General features: G+C 56.8%; 1 protein-coding gene across 3 annotated transcripts in view; it reads left to right on the top strand.

Annotated features, from left to right (window-relative positions):
* The window catches only part of LOC119094019 (irregular chiasm C-roughest protein), a 55,601-nt gene extending 43,971 nt beyond the window's left edge, over window positions 1–11,630 (top strand). The window contains exons 6-13 of one of the 3 annotated variants that reach the window (XM_037217077.1): window positions 2,602–2,871; window positions 3,570–3,869; window positions 5,899–6,083; window positions 7,619–7,751; window positions 8,358–8,471; window positions 8,826–8,859; window positions 9,390–9,513; window positions 10,404–11,630. In XM_037217077.1, coding sequence (XP_037072972.1) covers window positions 2,602–2,871; window positions 3,570–3,869; window positions 5,899–6,083; window positions 7,619–7,751; window positions 8,358–8,471; window positions 8,826–8,859; window positions 9,390–9,513; window positions 10,404–10,622 — 1,379 coding nt within the window. In that variant the 3' untranslated portion in view covers window positions 10,623–11,630. Of the gene's footprint in view, window positions 1–2,601; window positions 2,872–3,569; window positions 3,870–5,898; window positions 6,084–7,618; window positions 7,752–8,336; window positions 8,472–8,825; window positions 8,860–9,389; window positions 9,577–10,403 lie in introns of all 3 variants that reach the window. The other 2 variants (XM_037217076.1, XM_037217078.1) reach the window with 2 other exon arrangements.
* Window positions 11,631–15,725: the final 4,095 nt, after the last annotated feature.

Here is a 15,725-nt window from a genome sequence, read left to right as displayed (position 1 = left end):
TGAGCCTGGTCCCGGCCATGTGGCTGAGCCTGGTCCCGGCCGTATGGCTGAGCCTGGTCACGGCCGCATGGCTGAGCCTGGTTGCGGTCGTGCGGCTGGGCCCCTAGTCTCGGCCGTACGGCTGAGCCCAGCCCCGGCCGTGCGGCTGAGCCTGGTCCCGGCCGTACGGCTGAGCCTGGCCCCGGCCGCACGGCTGAGCCTGGTTGCGGTCGTGCGGCTGAGCCCAGCTCCGGCCGTACGGCTGAGCCTGGCCCCGGCCGTACGGCTGAGCCCCTAGTCCCGGCCGTATGGCTGAGCCTGGTTGCGGTCGTGCGGCTGAGCCTGGTTGCGGTCGTGCGGCTGAGCCCAGCTCCGGCCGTACGGCTGAGCCTGGTCCCGGCCGCACGGCTGAGCCTGGTTCGGGTCGTATGGCTGAGCCTGGTTCCTATCGTATGGCTGAGCCCAGCTCCGGTCGTATGGCTGAGCCTGGTCTCGGCCGTATGGCTGGGCCTGGTCCCGGCCATGTGGCTGAGCCTAGTCCCGGTCGTGCGGCTGAGCCTGGTTCCGGTCGTATAACTGAGCCTGATTCCGGTCGTATGGCTGAGCCCAGCTCCGGCCGTACGGTTGAGCCTAGTCCTGGCCGTGCGGCTGAGCCTGGTTGCGGTCGCATGGCTGAGCCCAGCTCCGGCCGTATGGCTAAGATTGGGTGCTCGGCTCGTTGTCTCTCACAACAGTGCCACCAGCCCGACAGTTTTTTCCTCCGGCCAAGCATCGCCAGTTTAATAAAACCGAAATTCTCCACAAAGCGGCCGGCCGTGGCCACAGCCAGGGGACCACAGCTAGTTGTTGACCTGTCCAGCACCATTGTGCCGCAGGGCCGGGCCGGTCGGCCGGTCGTTGTCGCGGCCGGCTCGTCGGTTGTGGACGGCGGCCCGGGCCGAGCCGCGTTTGCTCCGCTCGGGGACACGCTCGTCAGTCGACGGTGGCGCGCGCGCCCGAGGGGTGACGATCGGATTATCCCGGCGGCTCCCGGCCATTTGTAATTGTAATCGGCTCCGAGCCGCGGGTGCGCGCAGGCCAGCTCGCCATAATTGATTGTAACGACGTGCCCGACGGATTGTTGGCTGCGCGCCCGCCGACAGCTGGCCGTTCGGAGTCGGCTAGCGCTTTAATCGCCGTCTGATTTCATGGCTCTGCGCGCCGACGCTCGGCGCAAAAAGCCGGCCGAGCGTGACCGCCGGAGGCCACGGGAGGGATCAGCCAGGTGTCGGCGGTATGGCACGGGGTGGTGTGGCCGGCCGTCGTCGGTGGCCGCCGCGCAGGCGATCAGACTGTGACGTGACTGAGCGTGGGAGACCCACCCACCTGGCCCAGCCAACACGGAAAAGGTTTGCATGCTCGCACGCTATCGTTTTGACGCATCGATTTTCCGCGCGGGGCTTTCTTAGCTCGCAGGCGAAGTTAATTTCCCGAATGAAGTGATCCATCAACAGTTCGGAAAAATGTAACCTCTTCAGGGCGGGGCAGCGGAGAGAATCAAGAAAACAATGCGACCCATCTACATGCGACTTATGTGCACAAGAAAATCGATATGTTGTTCGTGACTGGGTCATTTACGCTTGCACAACCATCCTTTGTGTGCTTGGCAATTATTCAACTGATTTTTATCCAATGTGAATCAGCTCAAAGGTTCAGAGGTGATTGCCGGTTTGTCGCGGTCCGGAGCGGACCCGGCTCACACTGTCGCGGTCCGGAGCGGACCCGGCTCACGCTGTCGCACCCCACACGATAGAGAGCGCCGCCAGCATGGCTCGCCAGGGCCGGAACTAGCAGGCCGAGATTCGGCCGAGGTACGAATATATAGGCGTCCTGCTCCGTGGAGACACAGATTGGGTCGTAATGACGAACTTTTCTCATCCGCGCATGCAAACATTTTTCATCAGCACGCAACTAGTAAGTTGTAGCCTTGGCCTGGGTCATACTTTTCTGACTGCAACCGCAAAATGCGTGCTTTTCTGCCACTGAACGCCATAAAGAAGCACCCCTGGCGCTGCTCACTTGCTGGCGGGTCAGAGTGACTCACTTGGCGCCGCTGCTGATCTCCAGGCGTGTCAGAGTGATTACCTGACGTTGCTGACCTCCAGGCGTGTCAGAGTGATTCTCTGACGTTGCTGACCTCCAGGCGTGTTAGAGTAATTCCCCTGGTGCCGCAGACCTGCCGGCGTATCAGGGTGATTCTCTGACGTTGCTGATCTCCAGGCGTGTCAGAGTGGTTCCCTGACGTTGCTGACCTGCCGGCGTGTCAGGGTGATTCCCCTGGCGCCGCAGACCTGCCGGCGTGTCAGGGTGATTATCTGACGTTGCTGACCTCCAAGCGTGTCAGAGTGGTTCCCTGACGTTGCTGACCTGCCGGCTTGTCAGAGTAATTCCCTGACGTTGATGACCTCCAGGCGTGTCAGAGTGATTCCCTGACGCTGCCGGCCTTCAGGCGTGTTAGAGTGATTCCCCTGGCGCCGCAGACCTGCCGGCGTGTCAGGGTGATTCCCCTGGCGCTGCAGACCTGCCGGCGTGTTAGAGTGATTCCCCTGACGCCGCTGATCGGGGCCAACGGCCGTGTTCCAGACGTGCCGGAGGTGCGGCTGACCGGCCTGCCCGACCGCGAGCTGGAGGAGAACGTGGACGTGGTGGTGCTCGAGTGCCAGGTCGACGCTAACCCGGCCGCTACCGTACTCTGGCGCTTCGCGGCGCGCGACGACGACCGCGCCGACATCTTCTTCGTCGACAAACTGGAGCTGCGACCGGTCACCAAGAAGAACTCGGGCACGTACGAGTGCGAGGCCAGCAACGGCGTGGGCACGAGCAAGCCTCTCCGCGTCACGCTCGACATCAAGTGTGAGTCGGAGTCGCGGGGCGGGTCGCCGACTGCGGCCGAGGAGGGTGAGGGGAGGGGCAGGTGTCGGGTTTTAAAAATCGGGCGGCGAGACACGCCAGGTGATCGTCTGAGGGTGCTAGCGAGCTAACGGTGGAACGACACGCGATGGTGGGATGCTAGCTGGCGTGAGTCGCCGGCTGTTCTTTCTGTTCGCACAGGCCACGTTGTGATTGTGAGGAGGGACTCGTTAAACGTCCGCTTCCGGCCGCCGCACACAAACACTATGTGGCCATTGCACAGTTGCAGGCAATAGAAAACACAGTCATGAATGAATCACGCTTCATGTGTTGTACATTGTGCCATAAATGGTATCCGTTTTCAGCTACCTTCTGCAATGAACTCTGAATTTCCTACTCAAAATCTTGGCTCCTGAAGGACCCTTGTAACGAAATTCTCAGCCGCGCTCGGAACACGTAAGAATGGTTCGACCAGGCTGTTGTAAGGTCCTAGAAAATGGATGGATCTGGGAGAAGATGATACTACATGGAAGTCCCTGAGAGATCTGGGTCCAGAAAAATTGCCTCATTATCCAGGTCCGCTGTCCTTTTTCAATGGCCTTTCCCTGAGTATTTGCCAGCGCTTATTACGGACTATGCACACTCTTCACACCGCGCGTGCTCCCGTGCCAACACTCACACGACGTGACCGCCATCCACAGACGCACCGCGAGTCTACCACGTGCAGCCGCTGTACCACATGACGGCGGCCCTGTACAACGCCAGCGAGCTGGAGTGTGAAGCTGAGGGCAGCCCGGAGCCGAGCTACCAGTGGCTGCAGCGGCTGCCGGCCGGCGCCGGCCGGCGGGCTGCGGCGGCCGTGGTCCGCGGCACGGGCCGGCGCCTCCGGCTGCAGAACGTCACCTACCAGAGCCAGGGCCAGTACGTGTGCGTGGCCAGCAACGTCATCAACGGCGAGGAGCGCAGCGACCGCGGCGAGCCGGTCGAGCTGGGCGTCATTGGTGAGTGGTGAGCCCGGTGAACGGGCCGAACGCTCCCTGCTCTGTGTTGGCGTTGGTCGCGGCGACTCCAGCGGTTGTGATATTTCTTGGCTGGAGCTGGGTACGCACGTTCCATGAGGTGCTTGGTACCCGGTGACATCAGGAGAATTCGGTGACATCAGGAGAATTCGGTGACATCAGGAGAATTCGGTGACATCAGGAGAATTCGTCCAGTTCAAAACGTGGTACGTTTTGCGCTCTCTGCATGTTTTATCAATCCCAAGGTGTAAATGAAAACAAGACTGGTCTTCATGGTGATTTCATTCTACAGTCATTAAACGCTGTCGTAATGTCGTTGGATGAGACGACATACGACAAAAAGTCGTTTCCGGCTCATGACACACTGCACTCGCTCAGGGACACGCGACCGCAGCGCTGGACCGAATCGCAGAATGCATAATTTAGTGCATCCATGCAACAGATTGTACCTCACACGCCATGCAGTGAGCCTCCCGGTGCTGAGCATTTCGACCTACCCCCCCCCCCCCCCTCCCCCTCACAAAACGAGTGTCATTTCTCCCCACGCGTCTGACTGCCGCCTGTCATCAAAACATTGTTAGCAGAAGCGATCCGCCGTGATCACATCACAACGTGTTCATTTGTTGAGAGTTGGCAGGCTGCGAAAGGGCCGGCCGGCCGGCTCCGCGCGGCAGCCAGTCTGAGCTCCTGTTTGCCATGGAGCTGGAACAAACAGAGACGTGCCGCCGGTATTGGATGGCCCGACGCCTCGTCCGATCGACGCCAGTAGTATGTAAATACTGGGGGCAAACAAACTGCGGCACCCTCCCAGACACGTGCACCAGCCGGGGCCGCCGGGATTCAGCAGGCGGTCAGTGGGGTAACTTTTGGCTGTGAGTCACTGGCCGCCTGTGCTCGGTGGCGGCAGGCGGAGCGATCAGGCGGGCCCACTCCGACACCGCCCGCCCGAGAGAGAAGAGAGAGAGAGAGAGAGAGAGAGAGAGAGAGGAGAGAGAGAGAGAGAGAGAGAGGAGAGAGAGAGAGAGAGAGAGAGAGAGAAAGAAAGAGAGAGAGAGAGAGAGAGAGAGAGAGAGAGAGAGAGAGAGAGAGAGAGAGAGAGAGAGAGAGAGAGAGAGAGAGAGAGAGAGAGAGAGAAAGAAGAGAGAGAGAGAGAGAGAGAGAGAGAGAGAGAGAGAAAAAAAATAGAGAGAGAGAGAGAGAGAGAGAGAGAGAGAGAGAGAGAGAGAGAGAGAGAGAGAGAGAGAGAGAGAGAGAGAGAGAGAGAGAGAGAGAGAGAGAGAGAGAGAGAGAGAGAGAGAGGCTTCGAAATACAGCTGCAAGTCGTGCCGGAAATGCTGACATAATGCGACGTTTGAGTGAAGGAACGGAGTGTCGAAATAAATCACCTCATACCTCATTCATCCCATCACCGCGGTGTCGATTTATTTCTGCCGCCAAGAAGCGAGGTTGTCGGGGGAGCGCGAGGGACGCCGGAGGGAGAGCTGGCGGCCGGGCTCTGAACTCTCCCAGACTTGGAAAGGGGGGCTGGGGGCGGTCAGAATGTGGCAGCGGTACTTGCGACCGGGAGAACTTCTCGAGTGCCTTGGAATTGAGCAAGCGAACGCAAAGTCGTTGGGGCCAGACGTCACTTACGGATCCAGACGACGCTGCGAATCTCGCCGTTCGTCGTGCTGGCCCCCAGTTTCCAGACAACAAATGCGCGGATCAGAAGTCCATTTCCATCACGGATCCCTGCCACGCTAAACATTTCAAAGGACAGGAGTCTTGTTTGCTGAGCGATTTCGCCCGTTCAGTGTTCTTTGTTGTCAACTAGTTTGCTTGTCAAACGTCCTTGCCCGTCAGTTGGCTTAATTTTTATTTGAAATGCTTAAAAGGCATCAATAGGCAGCGAGAAATCCCGCAAAATGTTTAGCTGAAGCGTCAGGGCAATGTGCTGTTGGTCAACTGGAGTCGGCTGACTGCTCTCACCTCTGGTGTCTCCGTTCACCCCGCGTGCCTTCTCTGGCGCCAGGTCCTCCTCAGATCGTGCGCGCTGGGCAGGCCGCCACTGTGTCGGTGGTGCGGGGCCAGGAGGCCGTGCTCGAGCAGGTGTTCTGCTCTGACCCGCTGCCGTCCAGCGCCGTCTGGCACTGGGACGGCCAGCAGCTGCAGACCGGCAGCAGCCGCGGTCGCTACTCGGCAGACGACATCAGCCAGGTACGTCTGCGTACCCCTAACGTGCCGTCTGCGTGCCGGCACGTTAGGGGAGGGGGCGTGTCGCCCAGGCACGTTCGCTGATACGCGGAGATGGGGATACGCTGGCACGTGTGATGGTACACCAGGGATTGACTGGGTTGTCCACGTACATGAGAACTACCTGACTTCGTGCCAAGACGATGCCACGCGAACCAGTCTAGTCCAGATCAGTGCACCCGCCGCGTGAGGTCACCTTCGGGCTAGTCTTTGAGAAAGCGAATGCTGCTACCAAGGTGCATGAGACCGGAAACAAAGGGCCACTCCTGTCGAAGTCACGCGCAGGTGGGCACGGCGACGAGCGGGACACAGCCGACCATATCCCTCGGGCCCATTCAAAGGCACAGACATCGTCAAAATAAGGCAAATTGTACGCTCTTGGGCAGGATTCAGCCTCTGCTACTCATTGCACTTGGCGAGCCCAGAGTCCACAACTACGGACGATCTCCGCGTTTACCTCGGATCCCTGGCGCCGCTTTGTTACTAAATCTATATCGCGGCATCGTCAAGACCCTCCTAGCGCAACACAAAGGATTTCAAATGGCCGGAAGCGGCCTCATCGGGAAAATGAATTGCTAAAGTTGGGCTTCCGGCGCGGTTTTGCGGTGCTGATGGCAGAAAGACCCGTCCCGTCTCGGAGTCCCGCGTCGGCCGGCGCCCTCTGCCGGCGGCCGCTGATGGCAGAGAGACCCGTCCCGTCTTGGAGTCCCGCGTCGGCCGGCGCCCTCTGCCGTCGACCGTGATGTCTGTGGCGGCCCCGGCGGGCGACACACGCATATATAACCCAGCGCGGCAAACACTCATGCTGCCCGCGGCGCCGCCCTGATGTGGATCGCCTCTGTAATCCAATAAATTCACCAGTTCCAAGCCGCACTGCGCGCTTATCTGTCTTCCCCCTCCTCCGCCGAGCTGCATTACGGCAAGTGGATCTTTCGGAGGGCGCGTGGCCGTGGGCATCTCCCTGGGTGCGTTCACCTCGTACGTTCTCCGGGAAATAAAACTTGGTTTCTTAAGATCGCCTTAGCTGGTAAGTCTTTTTTTGTTTCGAGTGGCGCAACCTGTATCCTGTTTCTGTTTTGTATGCCACTGAAGACTAAGCTGCATGCATACAGCAGTCGACAGTGTATGGCAAATATCTTACAATGACAAAGATAATTGCCAACAAGGACCAATGGAGACAGGTTGCCTCGAACCATCCGTGACCGCATGCCGGTGTTCGGAACCGCTGGAAAGCCGAGCCGGTCTCTGTCAGCCAGCGAGGGCACCTCGGCTCAACATGTGAGCGCGGTCGACCCCCAGCCTCGAGTACGACTCTGGGGTCGCGTTGGGAAGGCAGTACGTGTACGAGTACGCCGGGGAGTCACGTCAGGAAGGCGGCGCGCGGCGGCCGGCAGCGACGCCGCGGTTCCGTCTGTGCTGCTGTGACGGCCAGCCGCGCTCGCCGGACGCAGATAAGCCCCCAGTGCCGCGTGTCGAGCCCGCCCGTGTCCTCGCCACAGGAGGACGCCGAGGACTGCTACCGGACGCGGCTGCGCGTGCAGGAGGCGGGACCGGCCGACCAGCACCCGTACTTCCTCCACGTGCAGAACGACCTCGGTTCAGACCGGCACGGTGTGGCACTCCAGGTGGAAGGTCAGTCCCTATAGGAGCCAAGTGGGGGAGACTCGAGCGAGACCGCTCTCTAGCTGTGCTGGATGCTTTCCCAGCGCGCTTGTCTAAACAAGCTATCGAGTCGCCGACACGAATGCGTGCTCAGCACCGTACGGCATTGCAGTAGAAGCGAAATGTTCGATGTGCCCAGTGAAGAGAGGTCTTTTTGAACCCGTATATTTGTATTTCTAAGCTTGCTTTTGGCGTCCGTCGGCCTCTGATCTCGGAGGCCGATGCGCGGTGTCTGTATCTGTGAACTTCCTTGCGGGAGTTAGAATTTGAGCTATGTGAGATTTGGTTCGATTATGCTCCACACCTGATCTTGGGCTTCTATTCACGGGCGAAGACAGGTTCTTGCCCAAAGCATGCCGCTCAAAAACATATCTCCGCGCATGTGCTTGCTGACGCTAATTTCTTTAATTTCGGGTAATGCTTCCGCGCCCGTGTGTTGCCTGGCGGCCTTGTGACGTCATGCGGCCAGCGGCGCACGTGCTGCTGGGCGCCCGCCGTCCGGTGTCGTGCCGAGCCGCTCCGGAGGGTTGCCAGCGGGTCGTTGCCGTGTTTCAGGAGTGCGCCGCCTGCTTGCAGAGCCCGTCTCCAGGATAACACTGATCGCCGGAGCCTGCGGCGGTCTGCTGCTGCTCGTCGTCGTCGTTGCCCTGCTCGTCAACGCATTCAGAAAGGACAAATGGTGCTTCTCCCGTGAGTATGTCTCACGCACCAGCAATGTAACCCGTCTTGCGATACCTTTGGTGTCGTCTGCCCATGTCGGCAAGTCGTCCCCCCTGTTACCTCCACTTTTTGGGTTTTTCGTTTTGTTTTGTTTTGTTTTGTTTGCATTGAAATGTTTTGTTACTATGAATTGTTCTCACGCCATGGTAATTCATTCACTCAATCGTCTATGTTGCATCCCCCGCTCCATGTTGCAGTAATTTTGATAAAAGCATGACCGCTCCCGGATGACAGCTTGCTGGCTTGAAGACGTCTTGACCGATGAAAGAATAACGGAAACAGCTACTGTCTGTTTCAGCTTTTGTAACCCACCCTGCTTTGCAGATAAGGGAGGCTTTAAGCCGACGGACATTGACAGGTAAGCTGTATTGGTTAAGCATGTCGTTTGCCACAACTCAACCTCGCCTGAAATTGTTCTTACTCCTAAGCCGCGATTGTGGTCTGTGTGCCGTCATTCAGATAAGCACTCACTGCGCTCTGTTTCTCTTGAACTAAACCACGTGCACCACGCTGTGTGGAAATCGGTCAGTCAAAGCCGAATCAGAAATTATCAGAAACGTCTGCTGCGATTCCCGTCACGGGGCTTGGCCAGACGACCCAACCTCATCATGCCTGGACACGCCGCCAGCCCTGGGAGCCTTTGCTTGGCCCGTTAGGCCACAACTTTCTTCTCCATGTCGTCGCGTGGTTCTGCAGACCGCTCAGTCGGCCCCAGTTACCCTCATCGAGGACCCACTGCCGCCCTCTGAACGTCTCTGACCTCGCCGCCCTCTGACCGTCTCTGACCTCGCCGCCCTCTGACCGTCTCTGACCTCGTCGCCCGCTGACCGTCTCTGACCTCGTCGCCCTCTGACCGTCTCTGACCTCGTCGCCCGCTGAACGTTGCAGCGAAAAGCGCGAGGCCAACGGTCGCGGTGAGTGTCCGGGCCGGCACGGCCTGGGCGCCATTCCCCCCGACGCGCTGTACACGGGCCCCAAGAAGTCGCCGGCGGGCATAACGGGTGACTACGAGGTGAGCACGCCCACCTGCGTGTAGTACCGGCGTCATCCGCCGGCGGCAGCACCGGGCCGACAAGTACGCACTAACCGGCCGGCGCCGGGCCGCGGCGCCGCCCGCGCTCCCCGCTGGCTCTCGAGCTCCCTCACCGGCTCCCAAGGTCCCTCACCGCCTTCTGAGCTCCCTTGCCGGCTCCTGAGCTCTCTCACCGACTCCCAAGCTCCCTCCCCGGCTCCCGAGGTTCCTTGGCGGCTCTCAAGCTCCCTCACCGATTCCCGAGCTCCCTCGCCGGCTCCCGAGCTCTCTCACCGACTTCCAAGCTTCCTCCTCGACTCTCGAGCTCCCTCACCGGCTCCCGAGCTCCCTCACCGACTCCAGAGTTAAACTCCCCGCTCTGGGGCTGGCATCGGGCATGTATGGAGCCGGCTGGCGGGAGGGCGGGTTGCGCCGCGGCCCGGCGACGGCATTGCATGCGCTGGGACGGACGGATGGGTGATGGTGTGGGGTTTGGGGTGGTATAGAACGGTGGTAGGGTGACTACATTGCCAGGGGTATCTTCCGGTTCATTGGGTGCAGGCTTTTGTGTTTTTCGGCTGCCGGTATGCTGGTGGCTGGGTTCTCTGTGGCCGTTGAGGGCTTACTCACTCCAGATGTACGTTGCAACTGCCGAAGTGTTTTGCGAGCAAGGTTGTCTGACAGTTGATATTAATGCCCCAAAAAACAATACTTCGTGCTGTTCAACTAAAAGCTTTAGCGCATAAACTTTGCTCTAAAAACAAGACTTGCTTTAAGTTTTGACGACACGAATGTCCATCAAGGGACGTGTCCTCAGATGTTAATGGGGAGCAGCGTTCGTTGGTGCGGTCTGGGCTTCACACTTTACAGACAAGGCTACGTTTTTTCAGTACTGTGGTAAAGATGACGAGGTGCGGGAGGCGGACGGCTCCTGGGGCGGCATCATTTACGCCGACCTCCAGCTGCCTCGAGCCTCCAACAACGGCTCCATGAGGAAGTACCGGCACCACGTACGCCGCGGGCAGAGCCATCTAGTGAGCGCGCCACCAACTGACGTCAAACCCACGGAGTACGCCGAGATCGCATTTTCCCCAAGGACAGAGGTGTAGTGCGTGGACAGAGCGGTGCGTTGACGCGTCAGCTGCTCACGTCGGTGATGGCACCGGGTCATCCGGACAGGGGCGAGGGTGCGGCGCAGCGGAGGCGCGCCGAGTCCCCAGTCGCGGGCGCGCCCACCAGCCGACGCGACCACTGGCGCGCAGTTCAGGGAGGTGCAGTGGGCGGGCGCCGGCAGCACTCGCCGCCAGGAGCTCGAAGGCGTGCTGCGGGCTGCGACGGCACCGGACTGAAGGGCACGAGACACCGGCTGCTGTGGCAGGCGGCGCCAGGACTTTTTACCCCTGGACGGTGGCCTGGCCGATTTTGTACGCCACTGTGTGATCTCCGCCGCCTCCTCGTGTAAAATATGTACAAAGCAATAAGTTGGTGCGAGCTTACTTGAAGGCCTGGATGATGGCGTCCGAAGACCATGATTGAGTCAGCAATTCAGCCTCCGGGGCATTGCGTTCACTGTCTGTGAGGGACAGATTGGCGTCCATGTTGGCCTGCAGATCGACTTGTTTCGACTCACACAGAACATACGATCATTTTCCTGTTTCTTGGACATTCTTCGCTGAGAATCCCCAGTGCTATGTTTATATAATGGTCTTGCTTTGATTAAGCTCCAGCAGCGTTAAAAGAGCTTTTAACGTCTGCAGCGCAAATTGAAGAATTGTCAGCCACCTTGGTATCATGGGTTCCAATAATCAATATGTTTGGGTAGATGTATTCCGTGCTCAACTTATGAAGCTGTTTTCATTTTCTCTATGCCAAGGTTAGGCGGTTAGTCGCTAAGTACCAATAATGGATGCTTTGTTACAGTGTCTTCATTGTCATTGTACGCGTTCGTACGTCACCGATTAATTGCCTACGTCATGTCTAGTCCTGAACGCAAGTGTAAGATGTAAAACAGTGTGGCTTTGCACCCTTTGATTTATTTGCATTCTGCCGCATCAACGAACATGCTAATGATTAGCCAGACATTTTTACAGCTATCGCAAATAAGGAGGTGCAAAATAGACGATACGTTTGTGATGTTCTTGTCCTTGCTGCCACACGCAATTATCCGCATCCAAGACATCTCATCGTAGATTCTAATCTAGCAAGAGATCTTCTGGTAAGCATTCAGATCTAATTCTGAGAGGCCAGCTGAATACTCGATAGGATTATCGTGAGCGCGATTCAGGTGATAGCAGGCACAACTTGAATAACTACTATTGGATGCGTATCGCGACACACGTAACATACAGCTGCCATTGGGTACGTATCGCGATACACATAGCATACAGCTGCCATTGGGTGCGTATCGCGATATACATAGCATACAGCCGCCATTGGGCGCGCATCACGATGCACATAACACACAGCTGCCATTGAGTATGTACACATAATATAAATATATTGCGATACACATAATATAAAGCTGCCATTGGGTGCGTATCGCGATACACATAGCATACAGCCGCCATTGGGCGCGCTTCACGATACACATAACATAATGGCGCCAACCTTGATTCTGACAGCAGGTCATAGCAGGACGAAGAAGTTAGGCGTTGAAGGTTGCTGACGCTGTTCGCACCGGCACGCTTATTCACTAGACGGGCGGGAATCAGCGGCCTCCAGCCGGTTTGTCACCACTGGGCCCTCTCCCGGTTCGGCTCCCTGCCGGCTTGTCACCACTGGGCCCTCTCCCGGCTCGGCCTCCAGCCGGCTTGTCACCACTGGGCCCTCTCTCGGCTCGGCCTCCAGCCGGCTTGTCACCACTGGGCCCCCTCCCGGCTCGGCCTCCAGCCGGCTTGTCATCACTGGGCCCCCTCTCGGCTCGGCCTCCAGCCGGCTTGTCACCACTGGGCCCTCTCCCGGCTCGGCCTCCAGCCGGCTTGTCACCACTGGCCCTTTCTCACCTCGCTCTTCAGCCGGCTTGTCACCATTGGGCCTCCTCCCGGCTCGGCCAGACAGTTATAGTTTTACGGAGGGCTATTGAAATGATGGATTACTATCACGGATGAAATAATTGTTCGGGTTATCGTCCCCGTCTGGTGTGTTACGCAACGTTTCGGCTTGCTTATTTTCCGGCCGTCGTCAGGAATCATTGTGTCCTGACATTCTGACACACCAGGCGAGGAGGATGATCCGAATAATTATTATATCTGTAAAATTTACTTCACGCATAATACTGTCTCATTGCAGCCGCCCCTGATCGACGTAAACGAGTATTGGCTGTTTGTGTCATAATATTAGTCGCTCTTTTGTGAAAAAAACACGTCATCCACAAATGTAATGCATAGTAAATACGATAGTTTTCAGTTTCTAGATTAATGTTGATAAATGTGTTTTTGATATCGGGAAGTACGGGCTAAACCGAAAACATATGATGCAATCATTGGGATGCATTATGGGATACATTATAATAAACACCACCGCGTTGAAATGCGTCATATTCTCATGGAGCTTCCCAATGACTGATTTTTCTATTGTCCAGTACCCTGCGATGCATTGAAGTTTGCTTATATTTAATGTATACTCATAATGTTGCCAAACGTTGAGGTAAAATAATTTCTTGCTTACACAAGTACAATGTCCCGCATTTTGTGGCTGCTATCGTTACCCGCATCCCATCATTCCGCACTACCCGTTTGTAAACACCAGCTTGTCAGCATGAAGAAGCGCGTGCCAACTGCATCCTCGGCGCGGCCAGAATTCTCGCCGAAATCGCCCGCCGGCTCGCACGCGACGTGACCAGCTGGCGGAGAAAAGGAGGGAAGGGGGGGGGGGGGAGCGGGATGCTCCCCAGCACTCATTACGGGCGAACGACGCCGCTTGCCGCGATGGTGATAGTCTAAGCACACTTCTGAAGTTTCAATATATCGGTGAGTTGAACGGCACATGCTCTGTATAGTCGCTTTTAAGACTAATAGCAGCATTGACGTAGATGGACAGACCGAAAGGAACGAGCTATTAACACAAATAAAGCTCTTTGTCATATTCTTGCCATGCATGTATCGCTTCGTCCGTACGAGCTGCGGTCCTACACACCTGCAACACAGCGCGAGCGTCACACCCCGGGCTGACTGCTGCTGCCAGCTGCTCCGACATACGGCGGGGAGCGGGCCGGCTCGGCTCGTGGTCGGCCGACTGGGCCATCAGGAGGCCAGCCGACCGGCCAGACACGTCCGCTCGATGGACCAGGCACCGGCCGGGCCGTTCGGAACTAATCAGCCCACCCACTAACGGTCGGCTGGCAGCCGGAAACGGGCCGGCTGGACGGCGGAAGCTGAGCTACTGCACGCAGAGGGCTGCTGCTGGTCGGGACTCCACCACGCAGATGCCATGGTGGCGGGTGGGGGCCGCTGCAGGTCAGAAGGCCACGCGGGTGGACACCACCGCAATTCGGAACATCAGAACACCACACGAGTGGATGCTGCTGCGGGTTAAATCGTTAGAACGGCAGTGTGTTCAGGTGAGAACACTACGCCGGCAAAATATGCTGTAGGTAAGAAAATCACATTGCGAAGTGTGCAGCAAGTCAGAACATGGTACTGACAGGGTTCACCTCTGGACACTGATAATCCTGACTGTATACCACCGCTGGACACTGACAACACTGGCCGCACACCATCTCTGGACAGTGACAACACTGACTTCACATCATCTCCGGACACACTGACAAGATCTTCCTGCGTTCAGGTCAGAAAGGCTAGCTGATAGTTGGTATGCAGACAGAAATCGACCTGCAGTACATCAGGAGGCATTGATTAAACCCTGCTACCAAGCAGCTAGCAAGCATGTTCTATACTGATCGTGCTTTCAATTTTATGAATACAGCCAGTGCTTGCTTTATAGTGATATTTAGCCAGTGCCTCCCGGTATGTTGAAAGTTGATTTTGATCAGATGATGACATGATAAATGTGATTATATGACAAATTCCCGACACATAATGTTTAAAAATCAGCGGCCTTCTTCATTCTATCGAGTGCGTTAGAGCGCCATGCCATCAGTGACTGCCACAGATCAGAATACAGCAGCGGTGGGGTCAGCCGCAGTTCAGAGCACTATACAGTAAGGGTATGCCACAGGCCAGAGCACCTCACTAGTGGGGTTATACAGGAAGGGTGTGCCACAGGCCGGCACACCTCACTAGCGGGGTTTTCCGACGGTCAGAAAATCCCATCGGCAGTCCGCTGCCGGACACAGCAGCACACAGAACATTACGTCGGCAATGTTTTCTGCAGTTCAGAACGCCACACCGGTGGGGTTTACCGTCGGTCGGGACGCCACACCAGTGGGATTTACCGTCGGCCGAAATGACATGCCAATGGGGAATTTGGCAAACGCTATTTTCTTAGGGTAATAGTTTTCCAGATCACATGCCAGCATTATTTTTTTTTTACATTCCACAGCAATGTCTAGGCATGTGTGTGGTCCTCACCCACATAGAAGTCGCGGGTGATCTTGGCCTGGCCGGATGACCTTTGCTCTGTGACCCCGCTATCGCTGACATTTGGTCTTGTCATCGCTTCAGGCTCCCTGGCAAATGGCCTCGAGACGTGACGTCGTACGGACTCTGTTCCACCAGACGAGCCGATATCCATTTCCAACGAGACTGACATTTCGACGCCGCCCTCACGTCAGAGGAAAACGCCGCCTAAAGCTGTGTGCACCAGATGCTGTGCTCCGGTGCTCGGAGCCAGGTGCCTGTGCTGGACTGCTTATATCGGTCAACAGAGAACCAAATGTTGCATAAATTTATCCGGCCTTGCTGGTGACCGCGTAAACACGAAGGCGCGTGTAATTTATTGGTCCCCCAAGTCCCTTAAATCAAGGCATATTGCGTGCGCTATAATAAACAGCTATGGTTTCGGTTTGCCGCAAGGAAACATGACCTTAGCGTTGACAGAATGATATGGCGGAAGGTCACAACCTTTCTGTTTTGGCTGAAGTCTTTAACAGTGCAAATTTAATAATATTTGCGGCTATTTTAAATGTTCGTTGGTATCTAGTGAACGTGTGCGATCAAAATGTCGAACGCATATTGATGATCCCTGAAGATTAGCCAATTATTTTTTGTTTTCCTCCGACCTGTACACCGTGCTACGCCACCAGTCAGGAGCCA

Source organism: Pollicipes pollicipes, unplaced genomic scaffold (genome assembly GCF_011947565.3).
Source record: "Pollicipes pollicipes isolate AB1234 unplaced genomic scaffold, Ppol_2.1 Scaffold_4002;HRSCAF=4701_pilon_pilon_pilon, whole genome shotgun sequence".
Classification (NCBI taxonomy): domain Eukaryota; kingdom Metazoa; phylum Arthropoda; class Thecostraca; order Pollicipedomorpha; family Pollicipedidae; genus Pollicipes; species Pollicipes pollicipes.
The sequence above is the reverse complement of the archived record's forward strand: the minus strand, read 5'-3'. Positions and strand labels throughout refer to the sequence as shown.